Source organism: Neopelma chrysocephalum, unplaced genomic scaffold, assembly GCF_003984885.1.
Source record: "Neopelma chrysocephalum unplaced genomic scaffold, ASM398488v2 Primary Assembly neopelma1_69, whole genome shotgun sequence".
In the NCBI taxonomy this organism is placed as follows: domain Eukaryota; kingdom Metazoa; phylum Chordata; class Aves; order Passeriformes; family Pipridae; genus Neopelma; species Neopelma chrysocephalum.
Genome location: NW_020897729.1, coordinates 11090914 through 11114942, shown reverse-complemented (window position 1 = coordinate 11114942; position 24029 = coordinate 11090914). Strand labels below are relative to the sequence as shown.

Genomic DNA, 24029 nt, shown 5'->3' with positions numbered 1-24029 from the left:
CATCCCATCCCATCCCATCCCATCCCATCCCATCCCATCCCATCCCACTGACATCACTCATTGTTTTCCTTTTCAGAATTCCATGAAAGTCCATGAAACTTCTTTTTTCCCCTCTTTTCTCCCACAGGGATTGGGAAAAATTGGCTTTAAAAAGGACTGGCACGGGCTGCCCAGGGCAGGGGTGGAGTCCCCATCCCTGGAGGGATTTAGAAGCCCTGTGGATGTGGCACTTGGGGACACGGGTTAGTGCTGGGGAGTGGTTGGACTTGATGGTCTTAGAGGGCTTTTCCAACTTCGATAATTCTGTGATCCTATGAAAATCTCACTATTAAAGGTCGTGTTGAGGAGGTGAAGGCCCCTGAGGTGTCACCTGCAAGGGATGTGGGGAGAGCACAGTGAGCCCCAATCCTGTACTTTAGGGTTGGGCTTTAGGGTCCCTTCCATCCCAAACCACTCCAGGACTCTGTGATTCTGTGAACTGAGGCACAGCCATGGACAGCTGGAAAAACATACTCTGCTGCTGCCTGAACACCACTGGAGCAAAGGATTTTCACACTTCTGTCCTTCAAAGGAAAAACAACACCCCCGGCCAGGAATGTTTTCCCTTGGGCTGGAAGCCCCAGAGCTCAGCCAGGCACAGACCTTTGGGAACAGGGTCTGTTCTGTGACACGTGGCCTCCTCCTGTTGTTTACTCTCGAATAAAGAGTCATTCTGACAAAGGTTTGGAGCCCTTCACAAGGCTGTTACGTGGCAACACAAAGTTATCTTTTACAAAAAAATCGGTGAAAACAAAGGACCCCCTCACAGACACACATCTTTTCCATGAATAATTCCAGTAACTAGAAAACAGGGTGTTTTTTTTGCTCCTGACCTGGAGGCAGGTCCCTTCTGTGATCATGGATTTTTAATGATCTTTACCCAGGCTCTGTGCACTGAAACTGGGGTGATTTCCCTGCTGAGGAGGAGCCAGAAGGGAAGGGCAGGGGCAGAGACCAGGGGGCAAAACTTGGCTCTTAAACAATAACTGTTGCTTAAACGTATTGGTACTTTTGTCCTAACAAAGCCAAATGATTTCAGTTTGTCCTAAAAACTGCAGTTAATTAAATTGCCAGGATTATCACAGAATCATAAAACAGTTTGGGTTGGAAGGGACCCAAAAACCATCTCATTCCATGGGCAGGGACACCTTCCACTAGACCACGTTGCTCCAAGCCCCGTCCAGCCTGGCCCTGAACAATTCCAGGGGTGGGGAGTTTATATCCCCAGAAGATGGACAGAACATTTATATTACATTTATATTGTCCCCATTTGTGGGAGCAAATAAGCCTAAATCTTTTGGTCTCCTGGGACTGTGTGAGACCTTCCAGGGCTCCCTGGTCCAGGGGGATCCCCTGGTGGGGTAGGACCAGGATCAGCTCCCACAGCATCAGTGAGCAGGGTGGATTCCCTGGATGGGGCACTGGGATCCCAGGGGAGGCTGTCCAGGGACACCCATGTCCTGACACAACCAACCCCAACCCCAACTGCTGCGAGAGCTCCAGCTCACTTCAGTGAAACACTCAGATGGATCAATGATTTTGCTTCTTTCTTTGCCTAATTAGACAACGGGGAGATTTATGGTATAATTGAGCCAACTCAATGGAGCTGTAATTTGACATCTAATTAATCACTGTCTGTTCCTACACAGGTGCAGTATAAGTGCTTCCTAACTGCTGCAGGCATATTTCTATGGAAAAAAAAATCCCAACCAAACCCCATTTCTTGTTTCCTCCTACGATTTCAGCACAAAAAGCTGCTGGAGAACTGTCCCTGCCCCAGGGCACGAGGGGCAGGGTGGTCACACCCCACAGGATGGGCACAGTGCAGGTTGCTGGAGGCACAGATGACCCTTGATGCTGCTCAAAGTGAGAGAAGGAGCTTTTCTCACCAAAATACTCCTCACTGCAGGGCAGGTGCCCGGGGGCTGTCAGTGGGGAGGGAGGGGATGGTGTTCCTGCAGGTGCCCAAGCCTGGTGAGTGTAGGAAGCTGTAGGGGTGCCACCAGGACAGGCAGGGATCCCAGTAAAGTCCTCTGGCCCTCGTGGAGTTAACAGGAGTTAAAATCCTGGCCCTGGTGGAGTTAACAGGAGTTCTGCACTTGACCTCAGCGAGGTCAAGGATTTTACCCAAGGAATATTAGTCACCGGCGTCGAGATGAATTAGGTGACTTGTCAACAGCAGGCAGGCAAGGTTATTCCCGTGGGCTGCTGGGCTTGGAGTTGGAAAAGCTGGAAAAATAATGTCCAGCTTCTTGCCTTTCTCCCCACACTGTGTGTGATGCCTGTGGGCAACACCTGAGCGTTTATCGCCTGTGTTCCTGTCCAACACTCTGGGGAAAGCTTTGTGCGGGGAGGAGGAGGGAATTGCAGGGTAAAATTTCCCTGGAAAGCTTCCCAGGCCCGGGCTCAGCCCTGGGAAGGCAGAGTCGGTGCAATGTGGTTCATATTTCTGGGAAAGACCGTCAGTGGGAGCCCCGTGGAAGCGCAGAGGGCTCGGAGAGTCACACCCAGCCAGCCCCACACACACACACAGCCCTGGAAATCCTGGCTTGGGTTTCAGGATGTGACCCCCTCGGGGCTTGGTAAACCAGCAAAAATGTCAACAAAAATTAAATTTGGATTTTCAAGCACAGTTGAGCACTGAGGAGGAAACAACATTTTAATGAGGAGGTTCGTGGGTGAACACTCTTGTCTTCCACCTGGCTCAGGAATGGTGATCCTGCCATCCCACCTGGGCACAGGAATATCTGCCTGGGCAGAAAATCTGACCCAGGTGTGAGGGGTCATAAGAGAGCCATTTGCAAACACTTAACCAGAAGGAACACAAGAATTTCTCGGGGAATAATAGAATAAAATAGAATATTTGAAACAAAAATTATTTGCTGGTGAGCAACAAAGAATTACGGGAAGTAGTTAAATTTGTTAGAGAAATCAATGATTATGCATTATTTGCCTGGCTAAATATCACTAATCTTCCTGTTTATCCTACAAACCTTTTGCCATGGAACTACTTTGTTCTTCATGTTCCCTGAGCTGCAGAAGCAGGTGGTGGCACTTGTGATGTAACTGGGCCTGGGAGCAGCTCTAAGTGCTGCTCTCCCTTCGTGTGATGCTGGAATGGTTTGGGTTGGAAGGGACCTCAAAGCCCATCCAGTGCCACCCCCTGCCATGGGCAGGGACACCTTCCACCAGCCCAGGTTGCTCCAAGCCCCGTCCAACCTGGCCTTGGACACTTGCAGGGATGAAGCAGCTGCAGCGCCTCTGGGCATCAATGACACGCAGAGTTTTGAAGGAAGGAAGGGGAACAGGTTTCCCCCATTCCTCCCCCCACCAACAGCTCATGGCCAGGCACAGAGAAGTCTGTTCCTCATTTCTGTTCTCTTAGGAGCCCTCTGAGGAGGGAACTTGCCCTCAGCTGCCCCTTGCATCACAGGAGGGCTCTGAGCTGTGCTTTGCAGGGTGTTTGGACGCAGTGACGCAGCTGCCGATGCATTTTTGGGAACCCTCTTGCCCTGCTGTAGGTCACAGAATAATTCCTGCTGGCAGGGACCCTGGGGAGGTCATGCAGTCCGACTCCCATTCCCAGCAGGACTGTGCTCCAGGGGCTCCCCTGTGGACTGCACAGAGCTGGAAGCCCCCCCTCATCCCACCAGTGCTCCCACCCTGCCAGTGGGAGAGCGGCTCCCGGGCTGGGTCGGCTCCATCCTCCCTGCAGAGGTGCTGTGTGATGGGAGCAGTGCATGGCCCCGAGGTGTGAGCCAGCTCCTCTGTGCCAGAGCCAGCTCCTCTGTGCCAAAGCCATCCCACCGCTCCCTCTGTCATCCCAGCATCCCAGCGAGGAAGCGGCGCCCGAGCTCCAGTTGTTCCTGAGTGCGACGTGAGGCCACACACTCACCCGGGCTGGGAGTCCTGGAAGGTCCGTGTGATGTGGCACAGAAATCATGGTGCACGTCAGCTCTTCCAGGAAAACACGCGTTGCTGCCCTCACATAAGTCTGATCACGTAAGTGGGAGGCAATATGTTGAAGGATTTGTTTCCTGGAGAAGTGACGCTGATCTGTAAAATTTGGAGGGTTTGGGAATTTGTCCCATTCAGGAGTGTTCATGTCTGGATTTGGGTCTGGTTTTCGGTCTGGTTTTCCAGCTGCTGGCTCAGGTTTAGATCCTAAGCCTTGGTCTGTGCCCCCAGTTTGTAGAGGGATGAGGGGGGGTTGGTTTGGACTGGGAGCTCTCCCCGTTGGCAGGGAGGTGATGCCTCACTGTGACAGGGGGACAGGCTGGCTGAGCCCCAGGATCATGGCCAGGACCCCCCCAGAGCTCCCATGGACCCCCTGGAAGTGGCACTGCTGCTGCCCCTGGGGGACACACCGAGGGGTTGGTGTATCTTAGGGACAGGGCTGGGATTTATCCCTCTCCCCATCACCGTGAGGCTCCGTTCCCCCTCCAAACCCTGCTGAAGAACAGGATTGCCCAGGGAAGGGGAACTCACCCCCCCAGAGAGAGACAATGACACCTTTTGTGCTGGAAGTTGTGCAAGGCAGAGGCTGTTCCTGGCAGGGAGGAGCAGACACTCCCCAAGTCCTGGTGCTGGGGCCAAGGAGGGCCCTTGCATCCATCCCTTTGTCCAAGAGGAGCCCAAGGACCCTGTGTTGAGCCCACCAGCAGCTCTCTCATTGTCATCTGCAAGGATGAGCAAACCAGCCAAGGGAATTCAGCACAGCCAGAACCACCAACACCTTCCCTGCTCCGAGGGCGGCAGAGATTTAAATCCAAAGTGTTCCTATACATGTTGTTTTAAAAAGAACCAGTAAAAACTATTTATATATTTGCTTGATAAGTTCCCTGCTCTCATCCTACACTAGATTGATGATTTCTGTGTTTCTCCTTTCAGGAGCACGACTAGAATGAGTTACCAGCTGAATTTCCCTTTTATTTTCCTCCAAGTTTTAATTTAAGTCAGGAGAAGTGTGGCTGAGCTTCTCATTTGAGGGAATGGTTGTCTGGCACGGGACCCGGGCTCTCTCTGACTCTCAGAGCTGCACATCCCATATTGTTCCCATCCCGTTGGGATTGGGAGGCAGGATGTGAGGGCTGGTGACAGCGAAGTGCTGGTGACAAGGCTGGGGACAGCAGGTGGAACAGAGCCCTGTTTGCCCCCCACACCAGGAGTGTTACACTGATGATGCCATGACACTGATGACATCACTCCTGGGTGCCAGACTGAAACTTGGCATCCAGGTTGAGAAATACAGACTATTTTGTCTGTAAAACCTGTTTTTCATGGCCAACCTCCCGTGTCACTGAACTCGCGCCGTGGGGGGTGAACGCAGGGTTTAGTACAGGATAGGATTTTGGAACTCAGGACCAAAAACCCATGAGTTCACACCTAGAAATTAACTTCACTCCCCTCAGACTCAGTGGTGTGTCCTGTGGGCAAAGAAAGGATTTATTGGTCCAGGGATTGAAAATGAAATGGCTGAAATCTCCTTTCCTCTGTTTTTTTCCCGTGGAAATTTCCCCCCATGTGCATTTTTCTAGGTTGGAAATTTTCAGATTTTATTTCTACTCAGCCTTGACTGATCTCTGAGTTAATTTCTTCACTTGCAGGCTTCTCATTCCTTTTTCCCCCCCCTCTTTTGCTTTCAGTCTCTCCTGCAGTACTCCCTCCACTTTGGAATCATTTGAAAGCAACCAAGAAAATTGAGCAAACTGGGACTTTTTCAGGTTTGGAGAAATTTTGAAGAGTTACAGTCGGAGAAGACAATTTAAAATAAAAAAAAGGAAAACAGAATTTAAAAATCGCATTCAGTTACAAAGGGGAGCAAAAGCAGGAAAAACAGGGAAAATCAAAACAGTTAAATATTTTGAATTGTTTCCCAGGAGTGTGAAATCTTTCAGATTTGCCCAGTTTAAACCTGAAAGAAGCAGCACAGACACATACAAACAGCAAAAGGATGAAGTCCTCTGGGATTAAATAATGAGGAAAATTAACCTTTTACATCCAAGGACTGAGGGAAGCAGAAGCTCCTTAGGCCTGGAATGCTCCTGGCAGTGTTGGCAGCCACCCAGACCTGGGCACAGGCTGAGGGGTTGGGGTTCAGGTTGTTTCTAACCACATTCCCTGTATTTCAGGACATTGGGCTGAGCTAAAAGAAAACTGGATTTCCCACGAGAAGGTGGAAGCTGCTCCCAGACCACCAATGTCCCCATGCCAGGGCGGGCGGGCACCACTCACCCGGTGCTGTCACCAACGGTCCCCTGGCACTGCAGGTGGGACCTCCGCAAACCAGGTCTCCCCACGGGTCCCCAAGGAGCAGGAGCTGGGACTGGGAGGTGAGGGAGTGGCCGTCCCCATCCCAGGTTTGGTGGCAGCAGAGCTACAGGTAGGTGGTGGCCTCGTGGCTCTCTCGCTGCCGCGCCTGCGCCACGGCCACGTTGAGGCACTGCAGCCACTGCCCCGCCCGGTGCTCGTCCTGTGCCTTCAGCACGTAGCTCCTGCTCTCCGTGAAGATCTCGAAGGCCCGGGGGAGGCTCCGGTCCCGCCGCTTCCGCGCCACCACCTTGACGCTCTGCACCTTGCTCAGCTCGATGGGGCTCTCGTCGGGGTCGTCCTTCTGCAACACAGCAGGGACAGAGCCCGGTTACCCGGGGTGAGCCACCCACCACCTCATCTGACACCCCTTGGAAGCGTCCAAGGCCGGGTTGGACGGGGCTTGGAGCAAGCTGGGCTGGTGGAAGGTGGTCTTTAAGGCCCCGGAAAATTGGGGACCCACCACCAGCAGCTTCCGTGCGGGACGTTGGCTGTGGCTGCTCCATCCCCGTGGCCGTCACTGCCACGCACTCTGCAAGTGGCAAAAGTACCCCAGGCAAAGTGAAACCCTCTGGAAATGGTGTTGGGGAGCAGGGAAAGGGAGGTGTCAAAGGGATGGTCTCTGACTCACGGACTTTCCCTTCCGGAACAGCAGCTGGTTGCCAGCCAGGGTGAAGTAGCGAGTTTTCCACCTCTTGATGAACTTCCACCGGACCTGCTTCTCCTTCAGCTTCCCTTCGATCAGGGGTTGGCCGTCCTGGTTCACAACTGGGGGGGTGAACACACAGCCAAGGGGTCAGTCCTGCCCTCCCTTTCTCCCAGCCAAAATCCAGGCCCGTGCCGTGCTGCAGGAAGGTTGTTTTGCCTTCCTCGTTTTCCCAACCTCCGGCATTCATCCAGTTCTATCCCTTGCCATGGGGACATGGGACATATCCAGGGACACCTCCCACTAGCCCAGGTTGCTCCAAGCCCCATCCAACCTGGCCTTGGACACTCCCAGGGATCCAGGGGCAGCCACAGCTTCTCTGGGCAACCTGTGCCAGGGCCTCCCCACCCCCACAGGGGGAATTTCTCCCCAGTATCCATCCCACCCTGCCAATATCTCCTCTGGGTTTCTTTTCCCTTTCTCTTCTATTTTTACACCAATAGCCAGGACAGGGAGGATCAGCCAGACTGGGGGCAGCCCAAGGCACAGGCAGACTGAGAACGGATGTTTTTTGATGGGATGTTTGACTTGGAGCCCATCCCAGCATCTGTCAGACGGTCAGTTGGCCCCTGGCTGTTCTCCCACCCCTCAGCCTCAGTTTGTCCAGCAACGCTTTTCCTTGGAAGTGTTTGTTGTCATCTGGGCACAAGGCTCCCGGAGCCCGGGGGGCTCAGTGAGGATGGAGGTGAGTGGGGTGGCCAAGTGCAGCCACCCAAGGCAGTGCCTTGGGCTTTGTGGCTTTTTGGGCACCTCCTTCCCACCTGGAAGAGGGAAATCAAACACCACCACAACACATCAGATGCAGATAAAGGCCGTGTCCTCTCCCCGCTGTTGTTTGTGTTGGCAGGGGGGCTGCAGGGGGGACTGGAGCAATTTCCTCAGGAAAGACCATAAATATTTCTGTCTCTGTGGATGGGGAGTGTTTGGAAGGAGAGGGATGAATGAAAAGGGGGTTGGCAAAGCCCCAGTGCCGGTGGGGAACTGCAGCTGGGGTTTCCACCACAGAACCGGGTCGTGCTCAGCTCCACGTAACTCCACAACTCTCTTCCATGTATTTTCATGCCAGCACTGGTGTGTTGGGTCACACCACGGGATAAAGCAAAGCAGAGGGTTGTTTTCTTTTGGGATAACTTTTGTCACTGCAAAATGGCCCAGATTTACCAGGGAGCTGGTTTGGGGCTGCCCCGTCTCACCAGTGGGGCAGAGCCACGTTTTACAGCGTCCCCCCCTAATAAAAACTGTGCAATTGTGTTAAATATTGTTCTCTACCCGGCTCCTGGTCCCACAGGAACACCTTCCATCTGATTCCACTGCAGCAGGGACGTGCTCTAACCCAAACTAAGAAGGTGTAAAGCACAAAAGGTTCAGGGACCAGAAGATGCTGAGATAGTTTGTGGTCAGGAGCACAACAGGAGAAAGGAAGCAAATGTGCAATTTTGGCCTAAAGTGAGTTTTTATGGCCAAAATCTTTCAAAATCAGAAATGCTGATCTCTCTTTAAGGACTTTAGGCAGTGCTAACAGAGCACTTCTCCTGTGCATCCACAAAGAAGCCCGTGGGGATTTCTGATGTCAGTGGTTGTAATGAATCTGATGCCAGCGTGTCTGAGGGGCTGATTAGAAGAGAAAGATTCATGAAAGATAAGAATGAAGCTCTTTTCCAATATTTTTCTAAGCTCTTCTGCTTATTTTCCTTGTGATTGACTTCAGAGAACCACAGGATAGTTCAGCTGGAGGGGAGCTCAGGGGGTCTCTCCCCCAACCCTCTGCTCCAACAAGGTCCCCTCTGGGGTCACACTGGATTTATCCACCCTGGACTTGATAAATCTCAACAACATCTCTGGGCAAACTGTTCCAATGCTTGGTCACCCTCATAGTGGGAAAGTTTCCCCTTGTGGGAAGTCTGAACCTTTCCTGTTCCAATTTATGCCTCTTGCCTTCCCCCCAGGAAGAGCCAGTTTTGATTTCTTCCCCTTGCATGAACAAGGACAGATGGAAAGTCTTCAGAAAAGTGACTGAAGAGTGATTTAAGACTGACATTCCATATGATTGTTCATATCATGGGAAACAAATAAAGTGTATTCTCCCTCATTTGCCCAAGCAAAGATCAAGGTGTGGCACAATAAATTCCACAAATAAAGGTTTTCTGCAGAGCAGGGAAGGGCATAAAGTGGTGCAGTGGTTACGGATAAAAAGTGGGATTATTTCTTGTCTGACGTGTGGTTAAATCACCTGAGCAACAGCCTGGGCATGTCATGGGTTCTCCTTCACTTGACTTCTAAAAATCAGGTTTAGACATCTTTAGAAAAACAGGCAAAGAGATAGAGATCAAAGAGAAAACCTTTCTTTGATATCAGCATTACTGGGCAGGATTCCTTGCTGTTTAGGACAGCCTAGGTGGTCCCTAGGCTGGGTTTGAAACCCCTCTGTGTGGTGGCACCTTGACATGGACCATGGGACCTTTAGCTTGGAAAAAGAAATTAAAGGTTCCAAAGGTTATATTGACTTTATATTTATGATTACTTTTTTTTTCTTCAGAACACATAATAAGGCAAAAACTACTACCCGAAGTCAAAATCAAAAATTATTTAGTATGATATAGAACAACAGGCTGCTTTGGGTGGGAAGGGACATTAAAGCTCATCCAGTCCCTGTGCCAGGGCCTCACCGCCCTCACAGGGAGGAATTTCTTCCCAACATCCCATCTAAATTTCTCCTTTTTCAGTTTGAAAAGGTCACAAAACATCTAAAGGTCTTAAAGCATCTTAATGTAGAGACACCAACTCCAATTTAACACTGAATAGTTCCTGTTAGATGTGTCTGTTGGAATTATTTCCTCTGCTCTGTCTTGCTTGCTTTGCAGAATTTCAGCACATCCAGCTTTAAGTAGTTTGGGCACTGAATAAAGAGTGAAAAACCCTCCAACCTCTTCCAAGATGAGACAGATAAACCCCAAAGCATTAAATCTTGCGTTTGGTGAGACATAAAATCCTCCACAAGAATTCATGAATGATCTCAACGATAATAAAGCCCCATGAACTTGAAAGAATGGAATGTGTGGCAGAGAAATGCAGTTAACCCCGGGGAACACGGATCCCCTCTTCCATGAATCACCACACTGGGTTTGGCTGCAGAGAACACGGCACCAAATGCCACTTTCTGTGATTTCCAAGTGATTTCCCGTGTGATCCCCACTGCTGGAAGGAGAGAAATGTACCCACGAGTTATTGGCTTATCCCAGGGAATTGCTCTTTTCCAGAGGAATTCACCAAACCCCCTTAGTTTCACCTTAGTTTCACGAGCACGAGGGCTCTGGTGGAACCTCCAGGGGTTTCTGCCGTGGCTCTGGAGGATTCCAGAGCAGGGAATGTGCTGCAGCTCCCTCCCTGCCCGGCAAGTGGTTTTCCAGAATTGTTTTGTGCCAGAGCTCGTGAAGCCAACTCTCAACAGGGGGTTGTGTTGAGATGGGGCTCTCGACAACCAGCTCTTCCTAAGGAGAGGAATTCTCAGTTTACCAGCATTCCAGGGCCTTGTGACTGGGCTTGAGTGGCCATAATTTAAGCAAATAACAGTTTAGGCTGGTTTTCCTGCCCCTGAGACCAGGGCACGTACGTGTGTTTGAGGAGGATTTGTGGGAATGCTCCTCCTCAGAGGCAGGGAAAAGCAATTTGGGATGATTTAACAGCACCTCTGGAAACGTGTGGTTGCACAAGATGTGCTTTGCAACCAGAGGAAGGCACGAGAAATACTCCAGCTTTCTCTGGGTTCGTTGCCACTGTGGGTTCATCCAGCACGTTGCTGAAGCATAACTGGCTCTTTCCACACAGGATCAGCCTCCAAGTGTAGTCCAGCTCCAAAAATCCCCCAAAAAATCAGTGATCACAGCATCATGGAATGGTTTGGGTCAGAATGGACCTCAAAGCCCATCCAGTGCCACCCCTGCCATGGGCAGGGACACCTTCCATGATCCCAGTTGCTCCAAGCCCTGTCCAACCTGGCCTTGGACACTTCCAGGGATCCAGGGGCAGCCACAGCTTCTCTGGGCATCCCAAGGTCAAGGCTTTAGGACAAAATGCTTGCCCAAGTCTGGAGGATAAAAGGCATCTTGCAACACGGCATCCAAAAAAATGCAACAAAACCCCACAAGAGCAGAAACCAGAAGACAATAATAGAAAAGGAATTTGCCTCTGAATTCCTTCTCCAACAAGAATTCGGTTGCTAAACTGCATTGCTGAGAGGAAGAAATTACTGCCTTGTCTTTCAAAGGTATTTGGGGTTTCAAAGTGTCTGTCCCACTCTGGAATGAAAATAAGAGATGTTTCACAGCCTTCACATTCCTCATCAAGCCAAGGAGACCCTAAAATCCTCTTTCTTGTGCCAGATCTTATAAATCCAGAAAAGGGTCCCACTCTGGACCCTTCCCAGCTGCCTCAGCTCCCCGTCACCAATACAGAGGGGAATTTGCCATTCCCTGCAGATTTTATTCCCTTGAGCTCTACCTTCCATGTTCCTTTCCTGAGCTTTCACATGGCCCATTCAAGACTTTATTTCCTCGGTGTTCTAAGGGCCTTTGGAGCAGAGAAGCAAATCATGATGTATTCACAATGTGCCTTTCTTGCAAAGTTGTCTTTAAACTGAGACAGAGAGAGTCATTGCTCATAAAAAGGACAGTTACAGCCCAAAAATATTCTGTGCCCATTCCTCCTGCTCCTGCCCATCCTCAAAGGCATCCCTGAACTCAGCCCTGGCTCCAAAGCAAAGGGGAAATGGGCATTTTGTGGGTGCTGATTTTTGTTAGAGTCTTCTCCTGCCTCCCACATCTCCAGAGAGGGAGGATTTTGGCACTTCTTGGGAAGCACAGAACAGCTCCACTGCTGGGTGGAACCTGCTCAGGTTGGAGGGCAGAGCTTTGGCTGCATTAATCACAGAATCAGAGAATCATAAAGGTTGGAAAAGACTTCCAGGATCAAGTCCAGCCTTTGGCTGACACCACCATGTCAACTAAATCAGATTGTGAAGTGCCACATTTACTCGCTTTTTAAATCCCACCAGGGATGGGGACTCCCCCTCTGTCTGACTCCTGGGCCTTCACGGGACACCCCAAGAATCCCACCCTGTGCCTGGGCCCACTGTCCAAACAGTTCTCTTTGGACCAGTTAAACACCTTCAGAAATTCAGCCCAAAGCTGTTTCATTAAGCCTTGACATTTTAATGAGAGACTCCTTCCCCTCGCAGCCTGACACCCGTCTGTCACTGCTGGGAGGGACAAACCACACTCAGACCACTGTGGATGGGAAATTTTGGCTCAAAGTGTGATTTCTCTGGTGGCCATCGAGTCCCATGGGAGCTGTGGAAGGAGGAAGGTGCTCAAACCCCCGTGGAAGGAGCAGGGGCAGCCTGACCTGCAGCAGGGGCTGTGCCACCCTTGCAAGACTCACTGATGAGTATAAAGAGAGTTGTTAAAATAAAATAGCTGAAAAATCCAATTATTCAAAGGCTTTGACCAAAATATTCCAAACTCTTGGCCAGAACTGGGAAGGTTTTTACAGAGTGGCAAAACCCACCTAAGAACAAGCCACTCCTCTGTGTTTCAGTGCACTGATTTAAAACACGTGAGGGCCAGAGAGCTTCAGAACAGCTCACCAGGATCTTCTACCTGGGAAAAAGTCTGTTTGCCTGTTTTCCACTATTTTCCAACACAGCTGAAGCACTCTGGCTGTTATTTCTGGACTGAGCACACACCAGGTCAGGTCCGTGCTTGCCTCTCTCATCGGAGGAGCCGAGAGGAGGGTGATGGAGAATTCCAATTAAAATATCCACTGGAAAGTTTGGTTTCCCTTTTCCCCAACCCCTGCCACCACCACCAGAGATGAGCTTCACTCCCTCCACCCTCCACCCTCCCCACACACCCCCCCTACCAGTGGCAGGGGCTGGACCTGCCCACGTTACCTGTTGCCCTCTCGGGGTTGTTGCACATGAAGCACTGCCAGGCTCCTGCCTCCTCGCTGTAGCCAAACAGATCAAAGAACCTCACTTCTTCCAGGTGCATCTGCACGTGCTCCAGGTCCTGGGCCGAGAATGAGAGAAACCAAACTCACTCAGGGGGTGAAGCACTGCAGGTCAACAGCTCGGAACCCCAAAGCCCAGAGGGATTGGGGTCAGCAGCGAGTCCAGCGAGGGCCCTTCCCGTGTCTCCTGTGGATGGACAACCTGCCAGGGCCAATGTGCTCAGCAGGACGTGCCTCTCTCCCCACCAGCAGTAGCAGCTGATGTATAAATCATAGACTGGTCTGGGGGAGGCAGAGACTGGGATTTCTTTTCCTGCTCAGCAGCGCTCGGCCCGGCACGTTCCCCAAGCTCGGAGCACAAGGGTGATGGGGAGCAGCTGAGGGAGCTGGGGGGGCTCAGCCTGGAGCAAAGGAGGCTCAGGGGGGACCTTCTGGCTCTGCAACCCCCTGACAGGAGGGGGGAGCAGGGGGGGGGTCGGGCTCTGCTCCCAGGGAACAAGGGACAGGAGGAGAGGGAACGGCCTCAGGTTGTACAATGGGAGGTTTAAGTTGAATATTAAGGAAAATTTCTTCATGCAAAGGGCTGTCCAGCCCTGGCACAGCTGCCCTCCATCCCTGGAGGGATTTAAAAGCCCTGTGGATGTGGCACTTGGGGACATGAGTCAGTGGTGGCCTTGGCAGCGCTGGGAATGGTTGGACTCGATGGTCTTGGAGGGCTTTTCCAACCTAAACAATTCCATGTTTCTGTTATCCCCAGGGGTTTTTAAAATGCTCCAGAAGGTTGTGGCCTCTGCTGACCCAATGCAGTGCTGGGCACTCCCTCCTGTCCCTCCGGATCCCCCATCAGAGCAGGGGTGACAAGCCAGGGAAGCAGGACTGTGAATCCCCAAAGTGGACATCTGACTTGCTCAAAGGAACCTACAGAACTCACACCTGTGAATATGGGAAAAGCCAGAGGATACTCATTTTGAGGTCATTAATAACACTGTATAATTCGGTGTATTTTATTTTAATTTTGAAACCAATTCTGATCTCACACCTAAACAAACGTTGGTGTTAAATAACACCAGCCAAGTTACTCACTGCAAACACAAAGGGCATTGCCAGCACTGCCCAGAAAACCGTTCTATCTGTTTGTGTAGGGTCTCCACAGGTCTGCAACACCCCAAGCTGCAGCCCAAGGAAAACACGGATTTATGCAGTCAGTGGGGAAAACACCATCCCTTGCCAGGGCCATTAGTCCATCACACTGAGCAAGGCTCTGCAGAGGATGCAGTTGTCCAATTCCAGCCTTTTTGGACAAACTTTAGCACAGCAGAGGGAGCAGGGCACGGTCAGTGACTTCTCCTGCCCCTGATGTGCCCCAACCTCCTGCTGTGGCACCTTGGAGGACACAACTGGGCAAGAATGATGGCACTGCCCTCCCTGGGTCTGTGCAGGACATTCTAGGACGTGGGGACAGGCTGGACAGAAAGCCTGGGAGCTTCCCCATCCCGTGAACAAATCTGACAGTGTTTGCACTGAGCCAACTGTGGCCTGAAAGGGAGCAAATACCACTGAAATATCAGGGCACCAATCTGGCTTCTCCCCTCTGTGCTCGAGCACGCTTGAAATCCCCTGCAATAAGCCACTTATTTCAGGAGGGGAAGCGTGGGGGAAAAGCCTAATTGGAGAGGAGAGATTTATCTCACCCCCCTTGCCCCGTAATCTTGGAAACTTCAGCGAGTCCATTGTGCAAACGTGGAGCTCGTTCTGAGACAGCGCCGGGAAAAGGGAGGGACGGAGCGAACAACGGGCTCAGAAATGTGAGCTCTGCTCTCGCCAGGCTGAGCAACAAAAGGCTCTCTGAGGGCATCACATGGGGCTCGTAAAGCATCCCCATCTCCCTGCTCTGCCCCACGTGAGGCAGCACAAAGAGCTCCAGCCCCGAGCTCCAGCCCGGCCCCGGCTGCGCAACGCGGCCCCGCGGCCTTTGATAAAGAGCTGTGAAGCAACCGAACGGAAATCTGGGAGGATGTACATCTGGAAGTGCTTTGCTTCTGGCACATCCTAAGCCCTGCTGGATAAATATTTCTTTGTGGCACGGAGAGGCTGCCCAGCGGAGCACGGCGTGCTCTGGGTGAGCCAGGTACTCGCCGCGGGTCCGGGCCAACCTCGGGAGCTGCGGACGGCGACGGAAAGCTGAAGACATTTCTCAGAATTTAGTCTGGAATAAAGCACTGATGTAATGGGTTTTTCCCCCAGGTTTGAAAAATGCTTTAGAGTCCACGATTGGGAAACAGAATAAATTAACATATTCTGGATTAGGCACGGGAGCAGAGGGTGAACGTGGAGTGATGGCAGAGCAGTGTTGCAGCGCCGTCATTCCTGTTGAGTGCTGGGGGCCAAACCTTCCTCACCTCATCATCATCATCATGGCTTGGGTTGGAATGGACCTTACAGACCATCTAGTGCAACCTTCCATAGACCAGGTTGCTCAAATTCTGATAATACAGTGCATAAGACTTAATATAAAATATAACAGGCAATGTTGATGCCACACTGGAACTGTCAGATTCCAAAACATTTCCCATTAAAAGTGCTGCACTTAATGAAGCAACCACACCCCCAGCATTTTGCTTCCAGAACTACTGGCATTAACAACTACAATAATTTTGTCAAATAATGCACAGTGTTTGAAGTTCTGTTACAAATGGGAAGAACTTCTGAAATGACAAACTCAGATTATGGCAGAAGCTGAGCTTGTCAAGCAAAGTAAGGACTAGGTCATGGCAGGAATTTCCCAGCTAGACTTTTTGGGAATGTAAAAGCCAAAGAAGACCTTCTCTGTGGCAGTCCTAGACGTCATTCCCAGAAAACTCTGGGAATGTACTTTTCTCAAAAAACTGAATGGAAATTGCACTAGAAACAAACTCGGATCCTTATCAATAAACAAACAAACCCAAAACAAACTCGGGTTCTGTGTCAAGAAACTGAACCAAACCAGAAAGCAAAGCCAGCAGCAAACTGTGGAGACCAAGACTGAGCTTTACAAACCCCTTCCCAAGCCAGATGAAGGGGACTGTCCCAAAGGCTGTTGGCCAATCCCAGCTCTGGAGTTCCCCAACCCCAAATTCACCACTCGGCTCATTCACCCAGCAAAGATCAGGATCTCATTTCCCAGCTCTGCTATTTTGGGAACTCAGAGATGCTCTGACTGTCATGGGGTGATGAGAGTTCCCAAAATAGGCCAGACACTCGTATCTGAGCACTAACAGGGTTATGCAACCACGTGCTGGAGACTAATCCCATCGCCAGGGTGTGGGATGTGTTTTGTAGACTTTGTGTGCTTGGTGCAGCACATCCAATCTGCCCAACAACTGCCATGAAATCTCCCCTAAGCTCTTTATTCACCCCAAGCTCCTTCACACTCCACCAGCTCCGACTCCTGACAGCAGATCTCGGCATGGGCTCAAGTTAAGCCAGTGTTGAGCAGCAAAGCTGTTCTAATGCCTCTGGATGAGCCAGGCTGGGATTTCAACAGCAGCTAAAATACTCAGCACAAGCTCCACTGTGTCCAAGTAAAACTGGCCCCAAAACTGGTCTCACACATGGGGGTCCCCACTCCTCTGACAAGCCACAGCACGAGTTCCCACTTCAGCACAACGTTATCCTGGGGGTTCAGAAGGTGTTTCTAACAAAACCCCTGGTTTTAAATCAGCCACAGCCTCAATAATTTAATCTTATTCCGTGAGACATCTCCATGCCCGCAATATTCCGAGAGAAAGTGTTTCAAAATCACGTTTGACAAGTCGTTTCATCCCGTTGAGCTGGATGGAGACGCTCAGGAATAAATAGATATTTGCTTTACAATCCTCCAGCTGCCTTTTCCAAGAAGTCTGATTAATAGCTTTGGAATAGCACTCGCTGAAATCCCGGAGACAGTAAACAGCTTTGAGCAAGTAATCCTTTCAACTGAGGGGGGCAAGGAATGGCACACGTGCAGACCATCATTTCCATAGAATCCAAGGCCCTGTTTTAACCAGGTGAACTTCCCAGGGGCTGCCCAACACCCCACAGCAGCAGCTAATCTGAATCTTGAGGTGAAAGTTGTGAGCAGGAAAAATCCCATGGGCAGCATCCCTAGTTTTCATCACTTTGGGAGCAATTCACGTGGAGAAGGAGCCTGGAGACCTTTCAAATCACAACACAAAACACCCCTGTGGGCCTGGGCAAAGACTCGCTGTAGTTACTGTAAAGGTCTTTGCACAGCTGTTCCAAAATGCAGGGTAAAGTCCTTTTACTGTTTTTATTTGTGAGAAAAATAAACTCTCACCTTTTGGTGGGGGAACGTCGACTGGATCATGGCAGTTTCAAAGCTGTGCGTCCCCTTGAGCTGCGTCTTCTCCCACAGGGCCTTGAGGACCTGCACGGAATTGCTCTGTATGGACAAGGGTTCTGCAAACAAGCTCTGGAAAGATGGTGGAAACAGGATTTCAGGCATTTTTTTGCTTGGCCATTGACAAAGAACATCTTGGCCTTGCCATGAGAGTAACCAGGGGTTGGTTGAGCTCCGGGTAAGGAGTTCTGATGGATCAATAGACACACAATTGGATACACCCTCAAATATTCCATTTCCTCTGGGGCTTTTTAAATTGGTTGTGTGTTCCATGTCTTTGAGGTCTGTGGCTCACCAAGGATTATCTCCCAGCCACCACCACACAACTTGCACATCATTTTTGCCTGGAACTGCTCATCTGTCACCACCTGAGCATCACTGGCCCCCAGGAACCAGAGATCTTGGGGATGTGCATCTCTTTGGGAAGATGTGGCATTTACCAGGCAGTGGGAGGAGATGCTTCACTCCGCTCCAGGTTTGTGTGTTTGTTTGGACCTCCTTCAGCTCCTCGGGGAGGAGTAACAGGGCAATGTTTGTGCCTGCACTGGACAGACAGTGGATGAAACACAAGAAAAAACCCCACAGAACCTGCTCAGCACAGGGTACAGGGGTTTTCAGCCCCTGGCCATTCACAGGACAAGATGAAACCTTGTTGAGTGGGGTGCTCTCCCCTCCAAAGCTCCCTCTGTCAAAGGACACAACCTTCTACACCTGAAATTATTTTCATAATTCAACACCACCGAGTTCTTCAGTTCTAAACTGCCCCCAAAGCCCCTGTTACGAGAACACTGTGGCTGAGAGAGCGAAACATTTCTGCCTCTACTGTGTCTGCTACGTGAGCTTGGAGTTAAAAAATGCATTTACAGGCAGGAGCCAAGTGAGGAGCTCACGAAGAAATCTGATTTTCCACACTACAGCTATTTGATTTCACAATCTGAGCAATGTCCTTCGAACGGAGGGTTCCTGGATGGACGTTCTGTCTCCTCTTTCTAAGCAACCCCGTCAAGCCTAATCCTGCTGTCCTGCACTAATAATTTCCCAATTTCCATCCAAGGGTTTCGAAACACGATGTAAGTCCTCACTAATATTTTTCAAATTAACTGACCAGAGTTTTTGAAAAGCAGTTTTTGTGCTTATTTCTAGGAATACTTGCAGGGCAGAGCCACCAGGGCTGTTAAATTCACAGCACCCCTTGCTGTGGATGTGTTACATTTTGGATCAGTCCTGGGTGTTTCCAAGGCTGAATTAGGGTGGGATGAACTGGATGAACAGCTCTACCTAGGTTAAAAAATGAAGCCTTATTTTTAACTCAAACCCCACCTGTTTCACCTTGAAGTCGGATTGTAGGGGTTTCTCTCACAGTTTAATACTATTTGTAACCTATCAGGAAATCCCACACATGTCCAAATATTGGGCTGTACTTGGAAACAGCATTAAACACGAGAAAATCACTTCAGGGGAGGTAGAACAGCGCTGATCAGATTCACAAATCCTGCTCCATCAAAACTTGTGCACTAAAATATCCCAGTGGGTTCTGCACCTCCAACCTCCTCCTGCAGCCTGGGGGTTGGTCCTGCTGCCCTGAAGATCCACTGCCACGCTCCTGGATGCTTGCAAGGCACCTGGGACTTACTGGAAGTTTTGCCTGAATGAGGACAAGGTGGTTTGGTCCCACTTTTTCACCCCCAGGCTTTGCAATCTCCCCAGCCAGTTCGAACTTGGGGTATTAATAGAAATACAAAAAACTCATAAAGTGCAAAATCACTTCAGCCCAGCAGAATGACTTTCTGAGGCACCACGAGGGTCACAAAGTACAGTGAATTAGAAGTGTATTCAATGAGATTAATGCCTAAACATCTTTTCCAAGTGCAGCAGGGATGCCCCAGAGGTGCCACTGGTTTGTGCCCCACGCACCTGCTGGAAGAGGAACATGATGTGGATCCACAGGGGAGGCTGACGGCTCACCAGGGTGAAGCTGGACTTGCTGTACAAGCAGTAGTGGCCCTTCAGGGGACAGCTGAAGAACAGCTTTGCTACACAGCTTCTCACAGTGTCTGGGGAGAAACACGAAGCACATTAAAATCACCCACAAAAAAATGAGAGAAACCAAAGTGCCCCTTCCCAGGGCACGTGTGGCCACGCAGTGTGTGGGCAAGCAGCTCCACTTTGGGGGTCACTCCTTGGCACTGCTGTGTCTGCACCCCCAAAGCAGGAGGGAAATCCAGTCTAATGGGGCTGCTTTGTTACCTTCAACAGTGGTATCAATTTATAGCCCCCGTGAACAGGAACAAGCAGCTATCCCAGGGGAAAAAGGCACGGAAAAGAAAAGGGGGAGATCCTTAGATGGTGAGCTGGATGCCAATGCAGGGGAGAGCTGCAGGCTCAGCACACGTGTGGGGAGATGGACTGGGAAAAGGGGTCACAGAGCCAGGACTGTCCCGCAGCCCCCCCTGGGTGAGTCAATCACCCCCCAGGCCCAGCTGGGCAGGGGCTGACTCACAGTCTCGTGCTGCTCTGGTGAGTCACTGCCAGGGGAAGGTGCAGGAATAAAGTTCTCTAAAAAAATCTCTTCACTGGAAAAATGAGCTGTGACTTTTCAGTGAACGTGGCTGATGGGAGGTGGTTTCTGGACCTGCTGACAAGGGGAGTCAGCAGCAAGGGGAGGCTGGAAGCACAGGGCAGCCTGGCTGTCCAGCCACAGACCAGCTTGGAACTCTTGGTTTCAACATTTTCATCTAACCAAGATGTGAAAGCACGGGAAAGAAATGAAATAAATGCAGTATTTCACATGAAATCACGGCACATGAGGAATGAGTTTACCAGAGGTACAAAGGGATGGGTTGCCAGAACAAAGTATCAGTGGTCAAATTGTCACTGAAAATGCAGAAAATTCAAAACTGGGGTGTTGGAATCTGCCAAAAATGCTACAGAGAGGCCAGATGGCCAGGAGAAAAACCAGCCTGGGAGGTTTCAGCCTTTGGTAACAACTAAGAAAAGGTGCCCAGTGCCAGGTGGGACTGGGAATCACAGAATCCCAGAATGGTTTGGGTTGGGAGGGACCTGAAAGCTCATCCAGTTCCACCCCCTGCCATGGGCAAGGACACCTTCCACTCTCCCAGGTTCCTCCAAGCCCCGTCCAACCTGGCCTTGGGCACTCCCAGGGATGGGGCAGCCACAGCTTCTCTGGGCAACAAGGTGGTGAAGGAGGTTCCTAAATACCACAGAACAAAAAATGACAAAGATGTGTGGAGAGACACAAACCCTTAAGAAATTGCTTAGCAAGACTTCGTGGATGACACTGAGAAAGGTTCTGAGGCTGAGGACATGTGCCAAAATCAACATCAGCCCCAGCACCGGAGCCAAGGTTGGCTGAGCAGGAAGTTCCTGGAGAAAAAAGCAGCCTTGATTTGTCAATACCAAGGCAAAAAGCCTCCAGCCCAGACAATCTGCAAACCTCTGCCATGAGAGGGGCTGTTACTCACGGCTGCTGGATGTGCTGAGTGTGGCAGTGTCTGAGAATGAGCCCAAGTTGCTGTGAGTGTTTTTCAACCAGTTTCAACACACAAGAGCTAATCTCAGTTATCCCAGTGTCAGCAGAGGCACAGAATCGTGGAATGAGTTGGGTTGGAAGGGACCTTAAAGACAATCCCATTCCACTCCCCTCCCCTGGGCAAGGACACCTTCCTCTAGCCCAGGTTGCTCCAAGCCCTGTCCAGCCTGGCCTTGGACACTCCCAGGGATGAGAAGGAAAAAGGTGCTTTTAAAATCATTGCAGTGTTTACAAATCGCTTGTAACTCAGTGTAATGTGCAGCTTAAGATACATTTTGGGCTTTCCTGAAACACAGGTGCATAAGTGGGCTCAGTTCTAGGTGAGCTGTGGTTCACACTTCTCCCAGTCCATCATGGCAAGTTATGTAAACTATGGATCAAATGTTCACCTTGAGTGATCCTCATGGATTTCAGAGATAAGGCAGAAATAATTCAGCATAAAAAGACCTATTCACAACAAACCAAAACATTTTTGGTAGGAAGAACAGAACCAAATCACTTGCAGCCTTGAGTTAACAAAAAAGGTAAAAAGAAAACAATCCCAGGCTGGGAAGGTGGAGACAACTCAGTCCCCTGAATCCCTCTGTAATTCCATTACACGTAACTGCACACCCTGAATTCACCTGGTAAGGAAAGATTAATTGGGCCCCAGGAAACTTTCAGGATATCAGTAAGATACAACACACAGAGTCCTGTCACCAGAACCTCCTTGGCTCTGCAACTGCTCCCCCAGCACGAGGCAAGTGCTGGTGATCCAGTGGTGACTAAAGGTCCTTTTGATGTGATTTAAAGCAATGAAATCCAAATTATGGTCAAGATGGATCTGCAGCTCTTTAAAATAAATGGTCAGAAGCATGTAAGGGAGAGAGGAAGGAAAAATTAGCTGACTTCCCCAAGGGCATTAAGCCTATTATGTTGGTCACATTTAAGCTACAATTTTACAGGCTTTAGAACCAGTTTTGTACTTTAAAAACTCCTGTCAGTTCTAAATCCTGAAAGCAAATTTGAAGGAGGGTTTTTGTGCCAGCCTCTGTTTCCTCGAGTAACCTGTCCCATCTGACCTGAATTAGGATTTGTGCAAACACCCTTTATTTCACCCCCTGGCTCTGTGACTGGAGCAGCACTTCTGCACTGCAGGGCTCAGAGAGGGGGAGGCTGAGGAAAAGGGAATGACAAAATCCCAGAGACAGACTCGTCTTGTGGCTGTTTTGGGTGTGAGTTCTGGAGCTGGATGATGGAAATGATGGCTTTGCCTGGGCCAGGACAATCCCTGGCACCTGCCAATGCACCAACACTGATGGGGAGGAGAGGGGGTCCCAGCCTGTGACCCCCACCCAGGTGGAAAGGAGCCCAGGCTGGATCTCCCCTGTCTCAGCCAAGGGGAGTTTATGGGGTGAGAAGTCTGTGTGAGTGGCTGAGGTCTCCTTTGGACTCAGCAAAGGAGAGGAGTTTGTGGCTCTGCTTCATCTCAGCAGCACCAAAGCCAAACCTCTGGCTCAGGGTCTGGGTAACACTGAGCAGGCACAGCAAGGGCCTGTTTTATCCAGTTACTTGGAATTATCCCTGTGGATGAGCATCTCAGAGCAAACCTCAGCCAAGGCGTTGGAGGGCTCTGGGCATCCCTCCAGTCCAGCAGCTCCTCATCTCACATCCCCCAGGCACTGGACCTGCTGCACCCTCATCCTGCTCCCCTGCAGTACTGGCAGCACCAGCTGGGGACACTTGGGAACACCTTCTCCATGAAGGGCGAGTCCATAGGATCATGGAATGGCTTGGGTTGGAAGGACCTTAAAGCCCTGCCATGGGCAGGGACATCTTCCACTATCCCAGGTGGCTCCAAACCCCGTCCAACCTGGCCTTGGACACTTCCAGAGATCCAGGGGCAGCCACAGCTTCTCTGGGCAACCTGTGCCAGGGCCTCCCCACCTTCTGAGTAAAGAATTCCTTCCCAATATCCCATCTATCCCTGCCTCTGGCAGTTTGAAACCACTGCCCCTTGTCCCGTCACTATCTGCCAAGTTCTCCTCCTTCCTCAGCCTGGCTGGGCTTGGCTTGGAAGGAGAGTCCAAGTAACACAGGAGGAGGATTCTAGAACATGAAGAACACATGAACAGCAACACAAGACACAAACCCACCCCACACAGGCACCAAATGCCCGGATGGCTGGTCAAGATCCCAAGGAAATGTTCCTCAGCCAAGAAACATTCCCACCTCTTGGCAAGTCTCTGAATTCTAGCAGGAGAATAAGCAACAACTTGTTTTTCCTACAGGAAACAAGAGAATATATGTTGCAATTTTAAAGTTCGCAACTAAGTGGTTGTGCCTGGGGAAAAAAAGAACAAAATAAAACCAGAAGAACGTCAGTAGAGCTGTTAATTGTTGCTTATTCCAGCTCCACACGCTGTGCTGAACCAGGAGGGTACAGAGTCACTGGTTCTGGGAACAATCAATGCATTATTTGATTTGCATTGGTAATCCTTCACTGTTAAATAAAATCTGTTAATAGGAGGAGAAGTATGCTCATAAATTTCCTAAATAGAATCAAACCCACACACAAGCATGGAACCAATAAGAAATGGATATGACTTTTAAAATTTTGGTTTTAACCTTTTTCAGCTTCCTCAGTTTCCTCTGCCTGATCTCTTCGGTTTGGGTTACACAAAGTATGCAAACAATAAATACATTTATAGGAGAAAAGGGTAATTTTTAGAGCAGCCAGCTTCAAGAAGTGCTGATTTATATTGTTTTTACCACTGTTAGCTTTGTGTGCATTCCTTAACTCTTCCACCAGATTTCACCTCCAGTGAGTTACACAAAACTCAAGGGAGAAGGCAGGGCTGGGATGGGGTGTGAACAATGCACTCAACACATAGAGCCCAAACTCTGGCAAATCCAGAAGCTCCAAAGTCATGGAGTCACAGACTGGTTTGGGTTGGAAGGGCCCTTGAAACTCATCTCATCTCATCTCATCTCATCTCATCTCATCTCATCTCATCTCATCTCATCTCATCTCATCTCATCTCATCTCATCTCATCTCATC

General features: G+C 50.2%; 1 protein-coding gene across 3 annotated transcripts in view; it reads right to left on the bottom strand.

The window, feature by feature from the left end:
• Positions 1-5741: 5741 nt before the first annotated feature.
• VEPH1 (ventricular zone expressed PH domain containing 1) overlaps positions 5742-24029 on the bottom strand; it is a 60142-nt gene continuing 41854 nt past the window's right edge. For 2 of the 3 annotated variants that reach the window (XM_027685704.1, XM_027685703.1), the window contains 5 exons: positions 19353-19492; positions 17376-17510; positions 13002-13119; positions 6980-7116; positions 5742-6652 (listed from right to left, as the gene is read on the bottom strand). In XM_027685704.1, the coding sequence (XP_027541505.1) occupies positions 6416-6652; positions 6980-7116; positions 13002-13119; positions 17376-17510; positions 19353-19492 (767 nt within the window). In that variant the 3' untranslated portion in view covers positions 5742-6415. The remainder of the gene's footprint in view (positions 6653-6979; positions 7117-13001; positions 13120-17375; positions 17511-19352; positions 19493-24029) is intronic. The other variant, XM_027685705.1, reaches the window with a different exon arrangement.